This window comes from Manis pentadactyla, chromosome 14 (assembly GCF_030020395.1).
Source record: "Manis pentadactyla isolate mManPen7 chromosome 14, mManPen7.hap1, whole genome shotgun sequence".
Taxonomy (NCBI): Eukaryota; Metazoa; Chordata; class Mammalia; order Pholidota; family Manidae; genus Manis; species Manis pentadactyla.
Genome location: NC_080032.1, coordinates 89,905,992 through 89,919,298, shown reverse-complemented (window position 1 = coordinate 89,919,298; position 13,307 = coordinate 89,905,992). Strand labels below are relative to the sequence as shown.

General features: G+C 39.3%; 1 protein-coding gene across 2 annotated transcripts in view; it reads left to right on the top strand.

Moving 5' to 3' along the window:
- NELL2 (neural EGFL like 2) overlaps positions 1–10,350 on the top strand; it is a 265,794-nt gene extending 255,444 nt beyond the window's left edge. For both annotated transcript variants that reach the window (XM_036889431.2, XM_036889429.2), the window contains 3 exons: positions 668–844; positions 2,105–2,329; positions 9,642–10,350. In XM_036889431.2, coding sequence (XP_036745326.2) covers positions 668–844; positions 2,105–2,329; positions 9,642–9,692 — 453 coding nt within the window. In that variant the 3' untranslated portion in view covers positions 9,693–10,350. The remainder of the gene's footprint in view (positions 1–667; positions 845–2,104; positions 2,330–9,641) is intronic.
- The last annotated feature ends 2,957 nt before the right edge of the window (positions 10,351–13,307 follow it).

Sequence of the window (13,307 nt, the reverse complement as noted above, 5' to 3'; positions counted from 1 at the left end):
CCAGATTTGGATGAAGGTGTAATTAAGCCAGAACAGACATGCTCTGGCCTGGGAGTGAAAAATATCTGTTTGGGCTGTATTTCAGTTTTAGAGCGATGCTCTGTTCTATGTACCCAGTTGACAATAGAGACTTAAATTATAGTTAAATGAATAACACTGTGTACCAGGGAGACTCAGCTATTATGAAAGAAATTGATAACAGTTTGTACAAAAATCTAAGGTCTAAAATACTCCATAAACTTAACATGTAAAAGTTGACTAGCTCCCAAACATGAACACAAACACACATGCCCTCACACAGAACAGAATGTGATTAGTATGCAAGTTACTGTGCTAATAAACAAGAACAAGCATATTTACATATACATACACATAAGGATCACGCTGTGGGCATTTCTCAGAAATTTTTCCTCGTCAGGCAGTGTGGGAAGTTCTCCAGCTTTGGTAATTTCTGTGTTAGCTACCAAATGGTCCCTCAAAGGAAATCAGGTAAGTTGGTAAATAGCGTGAACTATCTCAACTTGCACATGAACATCTGAGGTACATGTGTGTGGGCGCATGGGCATGTGAGGCGATGTGCAGCCCCCACACATGCACACATGTGTGCGATGCGGGTACGTTGATGAATAGAGGCTTTGGGTGACCACTTTTTTCCCTTCTCATACAGAATGGGTTTGTAATGTGCCGACGGATGGTCTGTGACTGTGAGAATCCCACGGTTGATCTTTTCTGCTGCCCTGAATGTGACCCAAGGCTGAGCAGTCAGTGCCTCCATCAAAACGGGGAGACCTTGTACAACAGCGGGGACACCTGGGTCCAGGACTGCCGCCAGTGCCGCTGCCTGGTAAGCTCAGCTGCATGGGGTCGGACTCTAGGGGAGTGTGTGAGGCCCAGAACCTGGGCGGGAGGCAGCCCTGCCTCCTCTGTGCCCCGTGCTCCGTGCCGGCCAGGGAGACACTGGCCTTGCCGCCCTGAGGCCTGCTCGGTGGACGTGGGGCACATGTGGGGTGTACCTCCTGGCTCAAGAAAAGGAAGGCCTCTCCTAAGGAACCCAGGCCCACTGGTTTACGTTTACTTAGAGACAACTATGAGCAGAACAATGGTTTTCATGGAAAAAAAAAGAAACATTTTTTTCTAAGCCGAAGTTTTTACAAAAACAAAACCACCCTTTTTTTTTCCCTCCTAAAGGTTGTTACTGTCGATGCTATTCTGATGAGCACTGTTTTAAATATAATACAGTATGCAATACTTATTAGAATATTAGAATTGAATGCTATATTTATGAAACTCCTACTGGAAGCAACGGGTAAAAAATTAAATACAGACTTGAGAAAGAAAACACCAATCTTTTTTTCATTTGACCAAACTTCTTGTTTCTTTCTATGGGTGTAAATGAAGAGGAAAATGGGTGTATATGTCTGAAGTCACAGCTTGTCCCCTTTCTGCTTGTGTAAGGGTGTTTTTAAGGCTGTGCTTTTGTGTTGCTTCCTTTTTATACTTTCAACCCAAAAATCAATGGAAAGTGCCTGAAGGCGGCTTCCATCCCCAAGACCATGAGATTCAGAATCATGAACAAAATAGGAAACAGGTGGGAAAGACATTTTACAAAAGATCCGATTCAGTTTTCCCATGTGGAATAAAAATGACTGAAATCAGTTCCTCCTTTTGTTTTTTTCCCCAAAGTTCCTAGAGTAAGAAACATAAATAAACCAAGATAACCTGTTAAATTCCCTTCAGATTTCAGCTTATTTTCTCATAAATGGGCAAAACTTTCTGTAGCAGAAGGGAATAAATGAGAAGGGGGAGGAAATCCTAAGAATGAAAGGAGCGTCTCACAGGCAAAAGGTGAAATGAAAACCTCTTTTTCCCTAGTAAATAATTTTCCTTCAACACGCTCAAGATAGGGACACGCAGGTTTGTTTTAAGGGCAACAGTTTCTGCTTTTGTTTCCCGTTGTTCCCGTGTAACCCTTGAAGCCGCCCTCGGCCAGCTGCCCAGCAGCGCCCCCGCCGAGAAGGCCCCCGGGTCCGCGTGCGAAGCCCCCGAGCCCCGGGTACCCACCGCGCCCTTTCTCTCCCGCGCCTGTGCGTCTGTTTCCCCGCAGCAAGGGGAGGCCGACTGCGGGCCCCTGCCCTGTCCGGAGGCCGAGTGTGAGTTCAGCGTCCTGCCGGAGGGCCAGTGCTGCCGGCGCTGCGTGGCCGACCCGTGCCAGGCCGACGCCGTCCGCAACGACATCACCAAGACCTGCCTGGACGAGATGAATGTGGTCCGCTTCACCGGGGCCTCGTGGATCAAGCACGGCACCGAGTGCACCCTCTGCCAGTGCAAGGTGGGGCCCGTTAAGTGCGAGTAGGGGGCCCCCGGCCGGCCGCACCCGGGACGCGAGCCGAGGCGCTCAGCCTGGCCAACGGGGAGCACTTGTGTTCACCGCTGTTGTTCAGACGAGGTGGGAGCCCGCACTGGGCACAGTGCCGCGCCTGACCGTCACGGGCACCTCTGATGCACGCTCCTGGGGAAGAAGGTGCACAGTCGGAACGAGCACCCACTGGGTCGCTGGGCAGAAAGAACCTACTTGAACTGCCCTCAAGTATCTGTCTTTTAAGAAAACCACACCACCAAACTTCGTGTCTCTGTTCATGATAGAAAGTGGTATTATTTTAATGATTTTTATCTGGCCCTTTTATGAGGTCTGTAAGATATATTGATGAAGTAAATATATTACATTTTCCAAACTGAAAATCAATATGGCAAAAATGGGCATATTTCTTGGTTCTGTTGTGGCCAGTTACATTGAGTTGAAAAATTTAAGAACTGTTGTTTACCATGTTTTCTTCCTACAGTTGGAGAAAAATCATTATAAAGATTTTCTCCTATGCTCATAGGAAAAATAGAGCATTGTGCCTTTTTTTTCAATGAGAATAAAAATACAGATGCCGTGGACAAGAGTATGTAGAGGTCATAGCCAGTGACAAAGCTGACAGCATTCTGCCTGGGTATTGTCCCTACAGTCATTCGAGTTAGTGATCATTGTGCTTCTTAGTCATAATTTTGGAATCAACACTGAAACTTAAGTAAATGATCTGGAAGCTTAACAACGCCGAGATGTCGGCATTTTCCCAGCACAGCCCAGCTCGGTGCCCATGGCCTCTCTGGTTTCTTAAGTGAGCATTTCCATTAAAGAAATTTTACAACAGAGCAATTTAATTCTGATGCACTTGGTGCAAATTCTCACTAGAGTAGTTTGATATAACAGGACAAAGGAATATTAAATACTTAAAGCCTTGAGATACTATTGTCATCCATTTCAGACCGGAGTTTCTAGCTCTTTCCATGCAGTTTGTCAGTCAAGCAAAGCTTTCGAGTGAACATTTAATGCTGTTTTATGAAAGAACATTAGTAAATTTGAACACTATTACTAATAAAACTTACTAATCATGTATATATGATGTTGCTTTAATATCTATATGCTGCGAGTATACTTAACAGTGCACATCTAGAAACTTCAGCCATTAATGACCAACAGGGACTTGCTGACATTTAATTACAAGTAGAGTTGAATTCCCTTATACTCTTAATTTACCTGTTAGATATTGTTCTCAGTGACAACAAAAATATACACTAGGTGATGGGATGAAAAACACACAGAAGTGGTTCAGACAGATACTTCCAGTAAGAAACATGCGTTCTGTAGTGGGCAGGCATTAGATGTCCTCTGGGAAAGGAGGTGAGTGAGCATGCCATTCACGGCCTTATCAACAACTACTAGGGCTTTCTTGGCTCGTGGTAGGAATGTATTCCAGCAAGTGTATTTTGGCATCAAATTCATTTCTTGTCAGATAAATGCGGATTCTTAGAAGTTACTGTTTGATGTCATTTCTCTTTTCCCTTCTTACTTAAATATGAGTTGTAAGAATATGCTCATTCAGGCAAATCAAATTAAATCAAACTATCAAACTACAAAAAAAAAAGAATATGCTCAGTTTTACCAAATGTATTCCAAATACTTCTATTATATTTATTTTGTGTTATTTTAAAAATAATTTTTAAAAAATTAAAGGTAAAATTTGTGCCAAATAGACCGCAGATACTGCACCGGAGGTGAGCATTCCTCACAATGTGGTGCCTTCGGAGACCGTCTGTACATATTACCTCCCCGTCCTGTCCCCCTCTGCGCTCTTCACTTGAGTCAATAGATCCAGCTTGTGTGGGGCGCTGTGCTGATACCAGGGGCTGGGCGTTAGCAAAGACACAGCCGTTCCTGGAAATTAATTGCCCAGTGGCTTACTGCCCAGAGCTGTGTTGTCAGTAGCCACATGTGGTCGTTTCAATTCATTAAATTATATTTGGTTCCTTATCACATTTGCCACATTTAACTGTTCAGGAGCCACATTTGGCGAATGGCTCTCAGGTGAGCCCGGAGGACATTTCCACCAGCGCAGAATGCGCCACCAGAGGGCGCTGGTCTAGGCGGAAGAGCGTGGCATCTGGAGTCGGCCTGCCTGGATTCAAAGTCCGGTCAGCCACACTAGCTCTGTGCCCCCAAGGGGGGCTCCTCCACCTGTCTGTGGCTCAGTCTGCTCACCTGAGAAGTGCGAATAACAGCATCAACCTAGGAATAATTTAGTACTGTCATGAGAGAGTTGCTATAAGAATTGTGAGAAATTCACACGAAAAGCTTCCTACATATTTCATATACAATTCAGAGTAAGCACTCAATAAATGTTGGCTGTTGTTGGTGGAGTAAGTAAACATTAATCAAGTCATAAAACAGGTAAGAGGCAGACTGCTGGGTGCCCTGCGGGAAAGGTGCACCGCGCCAAGAGGCTGCACAACCTGCGAACCAATCACTTTCTGAAGAAGGTAGCTCAGTGAATGGGGTAAGATTTGCCTTCTCTTTTTAAGGATGTGTTCGAATTTAATTTGCTGAGGTTACAAAATAGTTTCCTCCCCTCAGAAGTGAAACTCTTGAGTCACAAATGAGTTACTACGGTTGCCTCTCCTAAGTCTAATGGAGAAGACGTACCCTTGGCAGGGGTCAGAGCGCCTCCAGGCAAGCGTGCTGTCGGCTTCAAACTTACAGAGGTGCATCAGTTTAAGAAGCAAGAAGGGAGGAGGAATTAGAGGGCTGTTTCTTCTAGATGCAGTTCTGAAATAATTGATCTATGGAAAATAAAATGGTTTTATAAGGATGAAGCTACTAATTCCTAAATGCTACCTTCATCTAACAGAAATGGCAGACTTTTAAGTTCTGAAAGTAGGCTTCTCTACTCATCTTAGAAGAGAAAGCTAGATCTATCTATAGAAACAAATACCCCATAAATGGGCAATAATGTAACAAACACTTTGATTTTAAAATTTAAAATCATTAGGGGTAGAAAGGAGAGACTAGACAGCAATTTGAGGAAAGTAATCTTATATACTATCACATATCAAAACAAATTTTACATGGAAAAAATGTTAGATATTAAAAATAAATCAAACAAAAAAATGTAATCAAATATTTATCAAAATTCTAGAAGGGACATACCTTTTCTAACTGAAAAGTGATAAAATATACCTCACAGAAAATTTAGAATTTCTACAGATAAACAAAACTAGCAAAATAAAAAGCCACAACTAGAGACTGGAAAAATATTTTCAGCAGATTTGACTTCTTTATTAGATTAAAAACATAAAAATTAATAAGAAAGTTACTTCCCTAAAAATAAATCAGCAAAGGATAAACAATTCACTAAAAAAAGTACAGCTATTAAAATAGATGAAATCATTCAGCCTTTAAATAATTGAAGCAAATGTAAATTAATATAATGAATCATCATTTTCACATACTACAGTAAAAATAATATTTCACAATAATTTCCAATGTCAGAGATGTACTGGAACTGTAATTCTTATGAATTGTTAGTGACCCTGAACGATGCATGTCAGCAGCCAAACACACCCCTCGTTGCCTGTTCCCCATTCCCACCCAAGTACTTTGTCCTATTATTCCCAGATCTGAGAATTCACCCTAAAGAAATAATCTAAAATATGGAACAATCTAATGCATGACAGTATTCACCTCAACATTATTTGTCATGAAGAATCAAGGAAAAAAACAGAATGTCCGACAGTAGAAAAATGGTTACATTATTGTAACTCTCCATGATATAATATATCATATTATAATTGTATGTCATATATAATTATATTATTCAGCCATTGAAATACCAACAATACCTACAAGAAAAATTAAGAGTAGGATGAATGCTTACAAATGTGCTTTGCTTGCAAGAAGGTTGAAAATAAAGGAATATGAAAATGAATTCTATGATGACATATTAAAATATTGATAGTAATGGGATTTAAAAATATATATTATATAAATTACATATGTATTATATGAACATATACTGTATATATAAACAGATTAATATTGTGATATAGTAAATGATAAATAAATAATATATTAAATGTAAATAGTATTAAAGTATATTATATATAAATATATTACTGCAAATTAAAAGTTAGCTGTTTTCTAATCTTGAATCTTAGAGTTTATCATGGAAGAGTGAGAATGACTTCTATGACAATAAATATAACTTAGAAATCACAGGATGTTATGAAACTTATGAAACACATATTATGTGTTACTATGCAAAAATTAGTTTTTATAATTATTAAAGTAGGTGGTTACTATTCTAGTAGTCAGACTAAGTTTCACTGGATAACCTTTAATTTTTATCAAGGTAATACTACAGTGAAATGCATAGTTATGTGTATAGTTTGATGAGTTTGATAAATCAAAATTTAGAGCATTTTCAACACTCTAGTGAGTACTTTCTTGTTCCCTTCCAGGCAATATCTACTTCCCATAGGAAGCCTCAATTAGATTTCATTATTGCCTATTTTAAAATTTCATATAAATGGAATCACACAGTAGATACTCTTTTATATTTTCTGGTAAACTGTTTTATTATGTAATCTCTCTCCTTATCACTAGAATGGTTCCTAGACTTGAAGTCAGTTTTGTCTGGTATTCATTTAGCCACAGAGTATATCATTTTAATCCATCCACTTTTAACATATCGGTTGTTTTATATTTAAAGTGTGCTTTTATATATAATGCACAATTATCCCATTGATGATCTCTGTCTTTTAATTGAAGTGTTTAGTCTGTTTACATTTAATGTAATTTTTGACATGGTGGATTTAGGGCTACCATTTTGTCATTTGTTTTTTATTTATCCTATCTACTTTTCATACTCTTATTCATCCATTCCTCCCTTCTTTTTGTTTATTAACATTTTTATATTATTCAGTTTTAATTATTCTTTTGGATCTTTAATCATAACTCTATATTATTTTAGTTGTTGGTCTAGGGTTACACTGTATATGACTAATTTATTGTAGCATTTTTTAAATTACACTACTTCAAATAAAATGTAAATACTTTAGAATAATACAATTTTATGCCCTAGCCATTGAGCTATAGTATCATATGTTTTATAACTATGTACATTATAAATTCTAAAATACCATGTTATTTTTGCCTTAATCAAATATCTTTCAAGGAAATTAAGGGAAGAAAAATTGCCAAATTTATATTTATCCACGTATTTACCATTTTTGGTGCTTCTCATTTATTCTTACATATTTGAGTCTCCATCTGTGTCATTTCCCTTCTGCTCAGATAACTTCCTTTAGCGTTTTCCATATTGCAGATCTACTGGTAACAAATTCCCTCAACTTATTTATCTGAAAATGCCTTTATTTTTTAAGGATACTTTTACTAATTGTAGAATTTAGGATTCACAGATCTGTTCACAACACTTTAAAGGTGATACTCTATTATTTTCTAGTCTCCACTTTTTCTAATGAGGATTCAGCTGTCATCTGTATTGTTGTTCCCCTGTATGCAATATGTCTCTTTTTCATAATTCTCTATCTTTGGTTTTTAGAAGATTGACTATGATGCACTTAGGAATGATTTTCTGGTCTTTATTCTTTTTTGGGTTTTGCTGGGCTTTTTGAATATATAAATTTATACTTTTTCACCAGATTTGAAAAGAATTTGGCCATAGTTTCTTCAGATATTTTATCTCCCACATTTCTCCCTCCTGTTCTTCTGAGACTCCAATTGCATGTATGTTATGATCCTATATTTTTCTTTTTCTTTCTTTCTTTAAGGATTGGATAACTTCTATTGTTCTGTCTTCCAAGTTGCTATTTCTTCTGCTATCTCTAATCTGCTATTAAACCCATCCAATGAATATTTCATTTCAAATATTGTACTTCAGTTCCAGAATTTCCATTTATTTCTATCTATAGTTTCATATCTCAGCTAAGACTTCTCTTCATTCATTGCAACCATCATTTTTTGCATCTTTAAACATAGTTATAGTAGGTATTTTCCAGTCTTCATCTGCTAATTACATCTTCTGGATTATCTCTGAGTCATTTATATGCACAACTTTTTCTCTGAAGAGTCATCTTTTCCTATTTCCTTCACATGTCTAATAGTTTTTATGGTTTTGGGGTATCATGGATGATATATGGTATAGACACTATGTTCTGTTAAGAGTCTTCTGAAGACTGTTTTGTACTAGCAGGTTGCAAATTATTGGCCAATTACCTTGCACTTAAGAAGGCCTGGCTTTGCACTGGTTAAGTGAAGTTGAAATTAAATTATGTATTGCAAGTGCCCAACAGAGTCTGACACAGAGCATGCATGCACTCAAGAAGTAGAAGGCTATTTATTATCATCTATGATTGTAGTTAACAGTATTAACATTACTATTCATGAGTTGATGGGAAAAGGTAAGAGTGTGAAGAATCAAAAGAAAAAGACATGAAATTTTTTTCTTTTTTTGTAATACACTATGTTATTTTGGTGTTTTGTTATTAAAACTAATGCCTATCTGGCCCTTCCCTGCCAGTTTTTCCTACTATATCTCTATATTATTTTCTTCACTTAAAATTAACTTAAAATTATCACCCAGACCTTTTTTCAGATTTTCAATTAAACAGAACTCTTCTCACTAAAGCCTTTACTTATTCTGTTCCCTGGGCTCTGGGCCCACCTTTCACCCGGCTGTCTGGAGGTCTTGGCTTAAAGATCACTTCTGCAGATAAGTCTACCCTGGCCACCCAGACTGTAACCAGTCTTACTAACGCCAACAACAGCTAGTGTGCTGCTCTTCTAGCACTTTCCACAAGTTTTGCTTGTATGCCTGTTTGGCACTTACTGCTTTTCTCCCCAAAGCATAGTGAGCTCTGCCCTGTGAGGGTAGTGATCATGTCCACTTTATTCATCTAGGGCTCAATATACTCATTACATATTTTGTGATTGAATAAATAAAAGAACAAATGTGACCTAAGACGATGCCCTGGGTCCCCTTCTAAAATGCACTCATGGGACCCAAACTAGCCTATGATAAAAAATGAAGCTATTCTATGATTTGCCACAAATAACTGGCAGCATTGGCTCTGCAGTAGTGGAGACATGAAAAGTGTCTGAGCCGTCAGACTTGTACACGTCAGGGTGCATATAAAACAAGCTAACTGTGCAGTTAGATCTGTGTGTGCCAATCAATAAGTGCTGAGTCTTTACCAACGCCTTCAAAGGTTAAATATGTTTCCCTTTCCTCTTGTTTCTCTAGAATGGCCACATCTGCTGCTCGGTGGACCCACAGTGCCTTCAGGAACTGTGAAGTTAACTGTCTCCTGGGAGATTTCTGTTTAAAGAATGCTCTTTCATTAAAAAAAGACCAAAAAGAAAAAAAGAAACCTTTAAACAAAGTGGATGAATTGTGGGCAGCTAAGGGCAGCTTTGTTAATAGCTGTGTGAACTTTCAGTTATGAAATCAGTGAAACTTGAGAAGATCACAGAAGGAAAATTCCTGGGACAAATGAGACCAGAATTCTGCACCTAGTATGTGTGACATCACCGTGTAGAAGAACAGGTGTGGAACACATACCATGACACCACGACCGCTGGTTATAAAGCCTGAGCTTTGAAAGTCCCTAGCGTCACTGGTGCAGAGAACCTTCCTCTAGACCAGAATCCTCACAAATCAGCTAGGTTCCTCACTGCAAAAAATGAAATGTAAGGCAGTGAATGAATTATATTTTCAGAAGCAAAGCAAAGAAGCTATTACATGTTATGTACAATATACACTCTGAAAAGAAATCTGAAACAAGTTATTGTAATGATAAAAATAATGCACAGGCATGGTTACTTAATATTTTCTAACAGGGAAGGTCATTCCTAATTCCTTGTTTTACTGCACTTGATATTATTTGGTTGGATTTGTTCAGTATAAGCTCGTTCTTGTGCAAAATTAAATAAATATTTCTCTTACCTTATAACACGTCTGAGCATCTTGTGTTTAATGTGTTCCTTTTTCCTACAGATGCTTCAAATCTGTACAGATGTGTACAAATTGCTTTCTAGTTCTGCTGATGGAAAGCTCCCACCATGGTATCACCAAATTAAAGGTGATTTTCACTCAATCATATGCCTAAGTGGGTGGGGGGTATGATGGACGCCCTAATTCTGCCCCTCTGGGTGTTCTCAATTCCTTTCCTACCGTGCCTGTATCCTGGGATGATCCCCCATGGGCAGTATGAGTGGTTCTCCTGGCTCCGGGTTCTGGTTGGGTGTGACCAGTCAGGGCCCTTCGCGGGGTAGCAGAGAGGTGACGTCGGGTGCCCGTCTGCCAGGTCTCTCCCGTGATTGGCTGCGTCACTGCGCCGAAGGCCACGCCTCCCTGCCGGTGGCCCTCTGGGCAGCCCCTCCCCCGGCTCCGAGCCCTTCTGCCTCTGCTCCTGGCTTAGGGATAGTTGAGCTCCAGCGGTTTTGTCCTTGGCAGGCGTCTGCTGTTTCCTGTTGGTGTCCCTGTTTCCTGTCACATCTTTATAAATGATCCCTTTGTTAAACTCCTTAATTAGCCGGCTTATGCCAACCACCTGTTCCCTGCTAGGACTAAGACTGACACACACAAGGAGAAGGTGTGATAGCTGAGAAAGTCTTCAAGAATTGGGCCTTCCTATCTGACATAAAAACATAAAGAATCTCAGTGTTAGGAGGGATTATGATGTTATAAAGTTTTGATGCACTGGAATCTCCGGAGGCAAAGAGTAAGGAGGCTCATAATGCCCAATAACGGTAGGTCATCCAATATTGCTCTGTTCATACATTTTGCATTAGGGTGAAAAGGAAATATAAAATGTTATCAAATTAAATTTTAGGCAGGAACAAAGACAGGAATGGACAGGATATGACCACCACAAGCTACAGAAATGGTAAAGTGGCTTTTCACCATCCCTTCCTTCACCATTGCTATGGAAAAAAATCTAATGTGAGCTGAACTAAAGGGGAATTTATAAATGTCTTAATATGTGTCTACAAATGTCTTTGGCATGTGTAATAGTTATTGAATGTGTGAATTCAAGTATCTAATTTCCTGGCTTTATCGTAAGTAAATATTTTTTCTGCAATCTTTTAATATTTAATTTAAAACCAGTAGAGTGTCAGTTTTATTTGTATCAGCTATTATTGTGGTAAATAGCAATTTAGTCTCCAAGAGGATATTAATTTGAAGTTTTTCTCATTGATTTTTTTTTTTGTTTTTTTAGGTTTGGGATTTCATAGTACATCTTCCTGGAAAAAAATACTTTTAAATTTGCTTTTATGAGGAGTTTAAGAAATACTGTGTGTATGTCTTTGCCACCCACATAAGCCATGTATCTGTACAGCGTTCAGACCTCTAAGACTTCCGGAAGCAGCACCCAGGCCGGAATGGCGGGGCCCCATCTGTTTAAGTCTTCATGGGGCTCTCAGCCTGCAGGTTTGCAGGTCCCTGGCTTCAGCGGGCTGCTAAAGGAAGGAAAACTCTATTTCTTCTTTAGAGAAGAAAAAGGGAAAAAATAAGATTATGCTTTTCCAAGGACCATGAAAGCAATAAATGTGTTTAGATTGAATTTTTTTCCCTTTAAGGTTTATCCCATAAATAATAGACGTACAGGAGAATTACTTCTTAAGAACTTTGTTTCTTAAGAACTTTGTTCCTTGAAAAAAAGGTGGTTAGTGCCCTATTTCTTACTCTGGAGATAATTGGCAAAATTCCATGGTTGAATTATGCCCACATTTTGGCAAAGCGAGAACTAAGAATCATGAATCTCATTCAGAGGCACTTGCCTTTGTAAGAGCAGCTCTTGGTGCAAATGGTCTTTATTAGATTTTCCCTTTTCTGAAAGCAAAAAGCACAAGAATATTTAAATGTGACTCTTTGGTGATCAATGTATAGTGACCCATATCATTTATCTCCCTTTTCAAAGACTGGCTGCCTTACTGTTTTTTCCCTTCGCCTTGTAGAAAGAACCACGAGTTTGTTCAATCACGTGCAACACCGTGGAACTCCTTCCCTCCTCCTGCTGACTTGGTTATCTGCACAAAGTTGAGACACTATAATTGCCTTTTAAAAAATGAACACTCTGTCAAAGCTCTCAACCAGCCACCAATAGTCTGAGTATTGGAATAGCAGGTTATTCAGCTGAACAAAGCTAGGTTACGTGTATTGAATGGAAATTCAGCTCCAGTTAACTAAGCTCCACCTCATCTGTTGGAGCCCCATGGTGACTAGTCTGGAGCTCCTCTGAGGGTCAGCAGACCCCACAGCCGCTGCAGGCACCCATTCCTACTGACTTAGTGCTTACACATTGATGAGAACAGTTTTGTTTTGTTTTATTGAGGTGTCATTGATATACACTCTTATGAAGGTTTCACATGAAAAACAATGTGGTTACTACATTCACCAATATTATCGCTTGCCCCCCACACCCCATTGCAGTCACTGTCCATCACTGTAGGAAGATGCCAGAGTCACTACTTTTCTTCTCTGAGCTACACTGTCTTCCCCATGACCCCATGTGTGCCAATCATAATGTACCTCAATCCCCTTCTCCCTCCCCAGCCCCTCCCCTTTGGTAACTGCTAGTCCCTTCTTGGAGTCTGTGAGTCTGCTGCTGTTTGGTTCCTTCAGTTTTGCTTCATTGTTACACTCCACAAATAAGGGAAATCATTGGAGTTTGTCTTTCTCTGCCTGACTTATTTCACTGAGCATAATACCCTCTAGCTCCATCTGTGTTGTTACAAATGGTAGGATTTGTTTCTTTCTTATGGCTGAATAGTATTCCATTGTGTATATGTACCACCTCTTCTTTATCCATTCATCTACTGATGGACACTTAGGTTGCTTCCATATCTTGGCTGTTGTAAATAGTGCTATGATAAACAGAGGGGAGCATGTGTCTTTTTGAATCCG